We start from the raw sequence: 12,191 nt of genomic DNA on the forward strand, positions 1-12,191 counted from the left end.
TGGCCAGTCTGGCCTGGAGGAAAATTCCTTCCTGACACCGTAGTTCTCACATTTGGCCCTCTTAAGCCTCACAGAAGCCCAGTTCACATGTGTGGTGTCTCCCCCCACTCCAAGGGATTGATCGCCTGTGGGAGTATCCCGGGCTACCGCTGAAAATTTCTGAGAGTGTCCTGCTTGTATGGACACCTCCCACAGGTGTCTCCACCAAGTCCAGGAAGGGGTATCTTTCCTCCATGGTGCCCTCGTGGCCCTTAGGGGAGAGGGGCCTTGGCATGCAGAAGGTCCCAGGTTCAATCCCTGGCACCTCCAGTTCAAAGGAACAGGTAGGAGGTGGTGTAGATGGCTGAGCCCTTGGAGAGCGGCTTCCGTCTGAGTAGACAATACTGACCTGGATGGACGGGTGGCCTGGTTCGGCAGAAGGCAGCGTCGTGTGTCCCTGTCCTGGACTTGCCTCCTCGGCTGCAGATGGCAGCAAATGCTGGCTCAGCTCTTCATTGTCTGAACCTTCATTCACTGATTAGAACTCAGCTCCCAGCACCTCCTCTATGCTGCTCTAATTTGGTCTAATTTTGTCCCAGCTCCTCTTTACCAAACAGCTGTACGTCCTCCTCTCTTCCACTTCCTGCATGTCTTCCTTCTTGGCCTTTTTTTTTTTTTTTTGGAGGGGGGGGGTCATTAGGCAGCTGCTTCAGCAGGCTTTTCTGTGGCATTCATTTCTGAAAGTTCCCAGCATGCTGTACTTGTGCCTTGGAAAACAGCAGGCCCCTTCCCCACCCCCCACCCCGGCCAAAAGGGTTTCTCTCCTTGCCTTTCAAAGTCTGCTTCTTCTTTTTCTGATTTGGGTGCTGATTTGAAGAAGAATAGTTGGTTTTTATATGCCGACTCTACCACTTAAGGGAGACTCAAACCGGCTTACAGTCATCTTCCTCTCCCCACAACAGACACCCTGTGAGATAAGTGGGACGAGAGAGCTGTGACTAGCCCAAGGTCACCCAGCTGACTTCATGTGGAGGAGTGGGGAAAGAAATCCAGTTCACCAGATTAGCCTCCGCCGCTCATGTGGAGGAGTGGGGAATCAAACCCGGTTCTCCAAACCACCGCTCTTAACCACTACACCACGCTGGCTCCTTGCTTCCTGGACCCCCTCTCCTTCAGCCATTCTCAGCCCTCTCCCCAAAACAGCTCTTTTTGAGGGCATAGCGATTATTCTTCTCTCTACAACCCAGATGTGCCCAACCTTCAGTCCCTGCCGACGGGGGAAGATCTAGAACAATCTGTGCAGGACAAGCGGTTGGCTTCCCACCAGGCTCCCTGGGGAGTTCCAGGCCGGCATGAGTTTGTTTCTCGAGTGGAATCTGGATGGTACAACTCTGGCCCCACGCAGGGTCTCCCCCCAGATGCAGGCTGCCACCTGAGGGCAGCTGGGTCCAGCGCCCGCTTTGCCGCTGCTGGTCTGACTTTGATGATGGACCAAGGGGGTCTGATTCAGTATACAGCAGCTTCATGTGTTCCTGCGTGGCCGAGGGGTCTTCTGGAATTACAAATGATTTCCAGACTGCAGAGGTGAGCCCCCCTGGAGAAAGGGGCCAGTTTGGAGGGCAGGCTCTGTGGCGTCACGTCCCTTCTGAGCTCCCTCCCCAGGCAGTGCCCCCAAATCTCCAGGAATTTCCCAGCCCAGAGTTGGCAACCCCGGCACTGGCTCTTTGCTGCCTTTCAAGCCAAACACAAAGGTTTGGTTTGGAGTCCTAAAGGGCTAAACCCTTTGGACTCCGGAGACCATCTGAGCCGTTCCCCCGAGTCTGGCCTCTCAGCAACACCCTCGCTGTCCCAAGTTAGAGCATCCCACGGCAGGAAAGAGCTGCCCCCCCCTCCACTCGGGAGTTCACTTGCCCCACAGAGCCCTGAAAGGTTCGACCAGCACAGCTATGGGGAACATCTGGGTTGGCGGTTGAGAGTGCCTGTCTGCAGAAATGACGGGAAGGGGACTGTGAATTTCTGTCATTGTTTCTAGCAAGGGTGGAAGTTTTCTTTTGGGGTTGCGGGGCTCAAAATCCCCCTCTGTCTGTCCACGCACCCTCAGCTTTCTCCTCAGATTAGAGCCACAGGAGATTCTGTGCACACGTAGACCCCCGTTCCCTTCTCCAAGCGTGATATGCCCGGTTGAGCGGGGAGCCGGCTGAGAAAACATGGCACAGCCTTCCTTCCTTTATAGTCAGACCATATTCACCCTCTCTGTCTAGCGGTGGCTCTCCAGGGTCTCAGGCAGAGGAAGGCCCTTCCCCAGCAACTGCAACCTGAGGACCCCTTCCTCAGCCTGTGAGCGACTGATTCAGCCACTTGGTCCACCAGCCAGCGTGGTTTAGTAGTTAAGAGCGGCGGACACTAATCGGGAGAAATGGGTTTGATTCCCCACTCTTCCACATAAAGCCTTGGGCCAGTCACAGTTCTCTCCAAACTCTCAGTCCCACCTACCTCACAAGGTGTCTGTTGTGGGGAGAGGAAGGGAAGGCAATTGTAAGCCAGTTTAAATCTCCTTAAAAAGGTGGAGAAAATCGGGGTATAAAAACCAATTCCTACTCCTACTCCTCCTTCTTCTCTGGGATCAGCTCCCCAGAGAAAGTCTTCTCATGATGCCAGCTGCTATCAGAAATCCTTCTTAAACTGGATGTTTACAATATGAGCATGGATTGTGGAAGGGGTCAGGGGCCGAGGTCTCTCTCCTCTGTGCCAGTGGAGAGGAATGGGATCTTTTGCAGCTCCATCCGCAAGTGACTGCCTATTCTGGGGCACAATTGTTTTGCGCTGAGAGTTCACGGGAGCATCTTGGACCTCACCCAGCAGAGCATCTGGTGCACCCTGCATGCTATGGCATTTCAGAATAGCCTGGAATTGGGGTGGGGTCTTCTCCACAGAGAGGGTCTGTTGTAAGCTGTGGGCTGGAACTGTTCAGTGGCGAGGGCCATATGGGAAAGACGTCATGAGTCAGAGACCTGCTGCTAAAGAGCATCTTTTGCCACGTGCTGGAGAGTCGTATGCGAGGGAGAGTCAGTCTCCTGAAGATCTTGTGTTGTGCTGTGGAATTAGAAGAATAGAATCATAGAGTTGGAAGGGATCAGTGGGGTCATCTAGTCCAACCCCCTGCACAATGCAGGAAATTCACAACTACCTCCCCCCACACACACTCAGTGACCCCCTACTCCATGCCCAGAAGATGGCCAAGGTGCCCCTCCCTCTCATGATCTGCCCAAGGTCACAGAATCAGCCTTGCTGACAGATGGCCATCTAGCCTCTGCTTCAAAACCTCCAGGGAAGGAGATCCCACCACCTCCCGAGGAACCCTGTTCCACTGAGGAACCGCTCTAACTGTTAGAAAATTTCTTCCTAATTCTTGCCCTTCATTGAGGAATGCTGGCATTTATTTATTTTAATTTTATTTATTTATTTTGTGATTTATAGCCTGCCCTCCCCGGCCAAAGTGGGGGATTGAGGGGGGATCGTTTTTTTAAGTATTCGAAGGACTGTCATTTAGAGGAGGGCAGGGGGCTATTTCAGCTGGTGGCAGAATGTAGGGCTTGTAGGAATGGGCTTAAATTACGGGTGGGGAGATATCGATGGGCTATTAGGAAAAACTTGTTACCACTAAGGGCTGTCTAGTGGTGGAATCGGTTGCCCAGGGATGTTGTGGGTTCTCCCTCCTTAGGGTGTTTAAGCAGAGATTGGACAATTATTTGTCAGCGATGCTTTAGGTCATCCTCCCTGGTGCAGGGGGTAGGACTGGATGGTCTTTAGGCCTCTTCCAACTTTTTGATTTTATGATGAGTGGAATTTAGAAATACAGAGCTGGGGAAATAATGCATTTTGATTTGTCTTTAGGTTTATAACAGTTTGCCCTGCTTAGCTTTGTTGTATAAGCAGGGCTGCTTCCAAAACCATGAGGGAGAGCGTCCCAGTACCTTTTTAAAACCAAAAGTTGCAACTCCCAGGTAGAGTTGCCAGCTCTGGGTTGGGAAATACCTGGAGATGTTAGGGGTGGAGCCTGAGGAGGGCGGGGTTTGGGGAGGGGAGGGACTTCAATGGGTAGGGTTGCCAGGTCCCTCTTTGCAACTGGTGGGAAATTTTGGAGGCGGAGCCTGAAGAGGGCGGGGTTTGGGAAGGGGAGGGAGTTCAATGCCATAGAGTTCAATTGCCAAAGCGGCCATTTTTCTCCAGGTGATCTGATCTCTATCGGCTGGAGATCAGTTGTAATAGCAGGAAATCTCCAGCCCCCATCCAGAGGTTGGCAACCCCATTCCCATGATACATTGAGAGTGATGGGCTGCATGTTTTAAACTCCCAGAAGGCCATTTTTGTGGGTTAATCACACTTCCGGGCTCCTGGAGTCTGGCGGGGGGGACGGAAAACTAGGCTGAAGTAGTTTGGTATGAAAACAGTAGACTTTTGTCCAGCTGATGATGAAGAAGAAGAAGAAGAAGAAGAAGAGTTGGGTTTTATATGCCTACTTTCTCTACCACTTAAAGGAGACTCAAACCAGCTTACAATCACCTTCCCTTCCCCTCCCCACAACAGACACCCTGTGAGGTCGGTGGGGCTGAGAGAGCTGTGACTAGCCCAAGGTCACCCAGCCGGCTTCGTGTGTAGGAGTGGGGAAACAAATCCAGTTCACCAGATTAGCCTCCACCGCTCATGTGGAGTGGGGAATCGAACCCGGTTCTTCAGATTAGCGTCCGCTGCTCATGTGGAGGAGTGGGTAATCGAACCCGGTTCTCCAGATCAGAGTCCACCGCTCCAAGGGGAGGGAGGGAGGGACTTCCATGCCATAGAGTCCAATTGCCAAAGTGGCCATTTTCTCCAGGTGATCTAATCTCAGTCGCTTGGAGATCAGTGGTAATAGCAGATCTCCAGCTAGTACCTGGAGGTTGGCAACCCTATCCACATGGCAGTCCTTACATACAGCCACCCCAAGCCCACATTTCAAGTGGGAGGCCCATTTTGACAGCTTGCAAGAGCAGAGTTATGCAGGCGGGGGTGGGGGGGTGAGGCTGGCACCCCCAGGTGGCACCAGCCGGGCTTGGCGCTAAAGGAGTCTCTGGGGAGTCTGCCTGGCACCTGGCCTTGTTTAATTTTGCCAGCTGCTTTTAAAGCTCCCTCCCGGGGGCCTGAAGGTATGGAAATTGCTCCAATTTATCACTTTGAGAAAGTGGAAGGGAGGCCGGTGGAGAAAGGGGCACAAAGCGCTCCAATCTTTCTTTCAGGGGAGGATTGGAAAATAATCCTCTATTTATGGAAAAGGTTTCTCTCCCACCTGTGTTTGAAGTGGCCAATAAATTATCACAACAATATCAACACCACAAAGCGTAGCAAAGGCCCAGCTGTGAAAAACAGCAGACTCCAAGGAGCAACGGCAAAGGCCAAAGGTAGGGGGGAAAGGCTTGGCAGACTTCCTTGGGGCGGCCATTCCTCAGAACTGAGGCCACTGCCGAAAAGGCCCTGCGCTGGGCTGATGGGGCTTGGTCATGCTGGGCAGGGGGTACAGTTCCTGGAGCTGCGTGTGCATGCAGGTGTGCCTACAGTGGCGGCCCCTGGTCCTGTTCTTATTCTCACTGACCTTGGTGGTGTGTATGTGTGTGTGTATGTGTGTGTATGCATGGCTGCGAGGAATGGGGGGCAGGCTTTTCCTTGCAGACACACTCCCCTGCTTAGGCTTCTCATAGAATCATAGGGTGATTTCACACATGCCAAATAATGCATTTTCAATCCACTTTCAATGCACTTTGCACGTGGATTTTACTGTGTGAAATGGTAAAATCCACCTGCAAACAGTCTTTAAAGTGCATTGAACTTGGATTGAAAGTGCATTATTCAAGCTGTGTGGAAGTGCCCATGGAATCATAGCGTTGGAAGGGACCACCAGGGTCATCTAGTCCAATCCCCTGCACAATGCAGGAAATCCACAACTACTTCCCTCCCCACACCCCTAGTGACCAGCAGATGGCCAAGATGCCCTCCCTCTCATCATCTGCCTAAGGTCACAGAATCAGCATGGCTAACAGATGGCCATCTAGCCTTTGCTGAAAAACCTCCAGGGAAGGAGAGCCCACCACCTCCCAAGGAAGCCTGTTCCATTGAGGCTTTCCTGTTTCTCCCAGGCTCGCTCTCTGCATAGCAAAAAAAGGGGTGGGTGGGTTGCAGAGACTGCCAGTGGCTTCAGACCCAGATGATGCTTAGGCCTTCTTTCTTCGCTGCCCCACCTCAGGGCCAGTTCAAGGGGTTTTGTATCAGAACACCTTCAGAAACCAGACCCAGCCCTCCAACACCTATTCTGGTGCCTCTCATTTGGGAGACGCTGTGGGAGACGCACCTGTGTGGCTCCTGCCCCCCACCCCCACCTTAGTGACTCCTGCCGCCTTCCAGATTTCCTGAGACTTTCCCCAATTGCTGTCATGACTGCAGAACTTTGCAGTGAGATTCTGCCGACTTCATTCCCAGCACTCGTCTTGTGCGACCATCTGTTTCCTTTCGCAAGCCAAGCTGTTCTCCCCACCACCGCCAGCATGGGCAGTTCTGCCATTCCTGTGCCCCCCTTCCCCGTAGGTACAGCCCAGTGCGATCCTTATTCCACCTCTCTCCTGAACAGGGGTGTCATTCAGCTGCAGGTATTCTCATTCACCCGCTTTGTCCCTAAATGGCAAGTGTCTTGTGCCAGCGTGGTGTAGTGGTTAAGAGCGATGGTATGGAGTGGTGGAGTCTGATCTGGAGAACCGGGTCAGTTTCCCCACTCTTCCACATGAAGCCAGCTGGGTGACCTTGGGCATGTCACACTCTCTCACACTCTCTCAGCCCCACCTATCTCACAGGGTGTCTGTTGTGGGGAGGGAAGGTGATTGTAAGCCGGTTTGATTCTGTATTAAGCGGTAGAGAAAGTCGGCATATAAAAACCAAACTTTTTATATTGAAAGTTATCCAGTGGCCTATTTTCCCACTTGCATTTATACCTAGCTTTTACTTCTCCATAGAGAAATATTGCGAAGTTTGCAATTATGAAGAAGGGGGCAACCCTTTCCAAACCCCATAAAATCAGACCCTCTGACTCAATCTTTACCAAACTTTGGGAGTCATGCAAGGAGAGTGCCTTCAAGCTACGCTGTGAATTCGGGGGCTCTGCCTCAAAAAATGCCCCCTCAGGACCCAAAAAAGTCAAATAATTATTCAGCTTTTTCCAGAATTGCCTATTTGGCTTTGGCTTTCTCCCCAGGTTTGTGCATTCGGTAAACCTGAACTGGAAATTTACCGAAATGGCTAATTTCGGGTTTATTTTTGGTTTGGGTTTATCGATATGCACAAACTACCTAGCGGTAGCTAAAAATGCAAATGGGATCCTGGGCTGTATTAACAGAAGTATAGTGTCCAGATCACGCGACGTGATGGTATCGCTTTACTCTGCTCTGGTTAGACCTCACCTAGAGTACTGTGTTCGGTTTTGGGCACCTCAATTTAAGAAGGATGTAGACAAGCTGGAACGTGTCCAGAGGAGGGCAACAAAGATGGTGAAGGATCTGGAGACCAAGTCCTGTGAGGAAAGGTTGAAGGAGCCGGGTATGTTTAGCCTGGAGAGGAGAAGACTGAGAGGTGATATGATAACCATCTGCAAGTACTTGAAGGGCTGTCACATAGAGGAGGGTGCCGAGTTGTTTTCTGTTGCTCAAGAAGGTCGGACCAATTCTGATTCTGTGAACTTAGGCAGATTCTGAGAGGGAGGGCAGGAAGGGTTGCGCCAGTGTTTGGCTCTTGTGGCCCTTTCTTACATGCCCAGGGAAATGCCAATTGCCACTTTGGGGTCAGGAAGCAGTTTTCTTCCAGGGATCCACGAGGATTTTTTTTTTTTTGGCTATCTTCTGGGCATGGAGTGGGGGTCAGTGTGTGTGTGGGGGGGGTAGGCAATTGTGAATTTCCTGCATTTTACAGGGGGTTGGACTAGATGACCCTGGTGGTCCCTTCCAACTCTGATTCTAAGAAAAATGTCGAATTTCATAAAAGGCAGGGAGAGTTTCTGCAGACTATTTTGATGCCAGCTCTGAGGCTAGGAATGTATGTGGTTCCCCCTTTCTTCTTATGCTCACAACAACCCTGTGAGGGAGATTAGGCCGAGTGCATGTGACTGGCCCAGGGTCACCCAATGAGTCTTGTGGCAGAGAGGAGATTTGAACCTGGGTCTCCCAGATCTCAATCCGACACTAACTATTACATGGCACTTGGTCTTAGAGGATGACCACCAGACTCCAAGCTGCCAACAGAATCAAAGTGTGTTCTGTGGTCTGTGGATCTGAGAGGAATGCCCGTAAGCTTTCTTGTTGTTTTGTTTCTGGGTCGTATTTTGGCAATGCACAAGAATAAGGGTGTTTTGATGGTGCTTTGTTATCTACCTAGAGCTCACCCCTGCCCAGCAAATCCAAAAAAGGTAGTAGTACAGTTTGAAATTGTCAAAGACTTTCTATTCCTTGGCTCCATCATCAACCAAAAGGGAGACTGCAGCCAAGAAATCAGAAGGAGATTGAGGCTGGGAAGGGCAGCCATGAAGGAGTTAGGAAAGATTCTGAAGTGTAAGGATGTGTCACTGGCCACCAAGATCAGGTTAATTCATGCCATCGTGTTCCCTATTACTGTGTATGGGTGTGAAAGCTCGACAATGAAGAAAGCTGATAGGAAGCAAGTAGATTCTTTTGAAATGCAGAGTTGAAGGAAAGTGTTACGGATACTGGGAACTGCCAAAAAAAACAAATCAGTGGGTTATAGATCAAATCAAGCCTGAACTGACCCTAGAAGCTTAAATGACTAAACTGAGGCTGTCATATTTTGGTCACATTATGAGAAGACAAGACTCGCTAGAAAAGACAATCATGCTAGGAAAAGTTGAGGGCAGCAGGAAAAGAGGAAGACCGAGCAAGAGGTGGATTGACTCTAGAAAGGAAGCCACAGCCCTCAGTTTGCAAGATCTGAGCAAGGCTGTTCAAGATAGGACATTTTGGAGGACACTGAGTCTTAGGGTCGCCATGATTCATAGAGTCACCATGAGTTGGAAGCGACTTGATGGCGTTTAACACACACACACACACACACAATTTGTACTTGATAACATACTAAAAGGAAAACTACCCCACACACACACACACACACACCCGTAGGGTTGCAGCTCTGGGTTGGAAAATTCCTGGAGATTTGAGGGTGGAGCCTGGGAAGGGGAGGGGATGGACCTCAGCAAGGATGTGATTCAGTAGGGTCCGCCCTCTGAAGCAGCCATTTTCTCCAGGACAGATGGGGGGGGGGATTTCTCCCCTCCCCCCACCTTTTTCCAAGGTCTTTTGAGGTATAAGGGCATTCCCTGCAGGGCTGGCCCGCTTAGGCTGGAGCACTCATTGGTCTTCCTGGAGAGGAGAATATCTCCGCATCACCGTCCCCCTCTCCCCAATCCTGTTCTCTCCTTCACTGTCCAGAGATTTTTGTCTCCTGCCTTTGCTTCTGCTGCATATTGATCAGGCCTTCCTGTCATCTGGCCCAGATGAATGGGTGTGTTGCATTCTTGGTAGTGGCGGAGTCAGAGTTCGTAACGGTCTGCTTCGCTGTAAGAATTTGTCCAATTCTTAATGCTCTGCTGTGTTGCGCATCAAGCCTTTAGAAATGCTTCTCCATCATGGATTCTCTGCATGCCCAAGGGACCAAAATTCAGCTCTTTTTATCTGCACATGCTCAGAAGTTCTTCAGCGTTATTCTCAGAGAAATGCTTGTTGATTGCTGTGAGAGTCCCTGAACTTAAAAAAAGAGAGAAAACAAGCTCTTCGCAGAATAACCTTGTGCCGCATGAACTGAGTAGTGTCCAAGCCTTGACACTGTGACACCCACATCTGCCTCTGTGTCAGCCATCCATGTGTACCAAAAAGAAATACAGTTTCAATGAACATGTAGACTCCACGTTCGACCGCAGTAAAAAAGGGCAAACTTCATGCTGGGGATTATTAGGAAAGGGATTGGAAATAAAACCGCGGGGATCGTAATGCCGCTGGACAGAGCTATGGTGCAGCCTCATTTGGAATACTTTGCACAGCTCTGACCGCTGCAGCTCAAAAAGGACCTTGCAGAGCTGGAAAAAGCACAGAAGAGGGCAACCGAAATGATTAAGGGGTGGGAGCACCTTTCCTATGAAAACAGATAACTAAGGGGAACGGACATGATAGAGGTTTATAAAATTATGCATGGGGTAGAGAGAGTGGACAGAGAGAACTTTTTCTCCCTCTTCCAAAATACTAGAGCTTGGGGACACCCAATGAAGTTGACGGGCAACAGGTTCAGAACAGACAAGAGGACACAATTTCTTAACTCAGTGAGTAATTACATTGTAGAATTCAGTGCCAGAGAATGTAGGGATGGCCACAGGCCTAGATGGCTTTAAAAGGGGATTAGGCAGATTCATAGAGGAAAGGTCCATCAGTGGCTACTAGCCATGGTGACTAAAGGGAACCTCCATGTTCAGAGGCAGTCAACCTCATCGGCAGGAGGCAACATCGGGGAATGCCTTGGCTTCTCTGCCTTGTTGTTGGCCCTCCAGTAGAACTGGTTGGCCACTGTGTGAGACGAGATGCTGGACTAGATGGACCCTCAAAGAAGAGGATGGGCAGTAGGTTCAGGATGGACCAAAGGGAATACTTCTTTAGCCAGCGAGTAATGAAAATGTGGGATTCACTGCCAGAGGATGTAGGGATGGCCACAGGAAGAGACAGCTTTGAAAGGGGATTAGACGGATTCACGGAGGAGAGGTCCATCAGTGGCTACTAGCCCTGGTGACTGAAGGGAGCCTCCCATGTTCAGAGACAGTAAACCTCTGAATACCAGTGCCAGCAGGCAACACCAGGGGGAAGGCCTTGAGCTCTGTGCTCTTTCGGTTGGCCCTTTGGGGCAGCTACCTGACAGGATGATGGACCACGTGGGCCACTGACGTTCCAGAGGACTATCAAAATGTGGTTACGCATCTGTGTGTCTTGCACACAGCTGTCAATATTATGAGCTGGGATGAGCTTTTTTTCAAACACTCACTGAGAAACCTCATGAATACCTCATCAGTTGCAAATCAAGCCAACAGCATAGACAATCGGCTGTGCGGTGCTAGGATTCCCCTCCTAAATTGCTCTCAGCCAAGTGAAATTGAATTTAGTACTGTGTATGGGGGAAGGGCCCAGACCTGGATAGCCCAGGCTAGCTCGGTCTGATAAGATCTCTGAAGTTAAGTGGGGTTGGCCCTGGTTAGTATTTCATAGAATCATAGAGTTGGAAGGGACTACCAGGGTCATCTAGTCCAACCCCCTGCATGATGCAGGAAATTCACAACTACCTCCCTCCCACACCCCCAGTGACCCCTACTCCATGCCCAGAAGATGGCCACGATGCCCTCCCTCTCATGTTCTGCCTAAGGTCATAGAATCAGCATTGCTGACAGATGGCCATCTAACCTCTTCTTCAAAACCTCCAGGGAAGGAGAGCTCACCACCTCCCGAGGAAGCCTGTTCCACTGAGGAGCTGCTCTGACTGTTAGAAAATTCTTCCTAATGTCTAGACGGAAACTCTTTTCATTTAATATCAACCCGTTGATTCTGTTCCGACTTCCTGGGGCAACAGAAAACAACTCGGCACCCTCCTCTCTATGACAGCCCTTCAAGTACTTGAAGATGGTCATCATATCCCCTCTCAGTCTTCTCCGCTGCAGGCTACACATACCCAGCTCCTTCAACCTTTCCTCATAGGACTTGTTCTCCAAGACCCCTCACCATCTTTGTTGCCCTCCTCTGGACACGTTGCCCTCCTTTGGATGGGAGACCCTAAGGAATGCCAGGGTCGTGACTCGGAGGCAGGCAATGGATGCCTCTTGCCTTGAAAATCCTACTGGGTCGCCGTAAATCAGTTGTGACTTTACGACACTTTCCACCACCGTGGCAGGAGGGGCGAATCAGAGCCTTGGGATGCTGATTTGCATAGTTTTACTTTTAAGTCCTGCAGGAGGCTGACCTGAGGTTGGCAGGAAAGGAGGCTGGATTAAAAATCTGTATCTTGCTCCTGCCTTTAGCAACTCCTGTGCAAATCAGGACACCCCCAGATGCTGTTTTTCATCATAACAAAAATGGCAGATGACCATCATTAGGACCAGGCAG

General features: G+C 50.5%; 1 protein-coding gene across 1 annotated transcript in view; it reads left to right on the forward strand.

Annotated features, from left to right (window-relative positions):
* Nucleotides 1-12,191, forward strand: part of SHANK3 (SH3 and multiple ankyrin repeat domains 3) — a 348,499-nt gene that overhangs the window by 159,048 nt on the left and 177,260 nt on the right. Inside the window, exon 13 of the mRNA XM_056846670.1 lies at nt 6,592-6,685. Within this exon, the coding sequence (XP_056702648.1) occupies nt 6,592-6,685 (94 nt within the window). The remainder of the gene's footprint in view (nt 1-6,591; nt 6,686-12,191) is intronic.

Source organism: Euleptes europaea, chromosome 3 (assembly GCF_029931775.1).
Source record: "Euleptes europaea isolate rEulEur1 chromosome 3, rEulEur1.hap1, whole genome shotgun sequence".
Taxonomy (NCBI): domain Eukaryota; kingdom Metazoa; phylum Chordata; class Lepidosauria; order Squamata; family Sphaerodactylidae; genus Euleptes; species Euleptes europaea.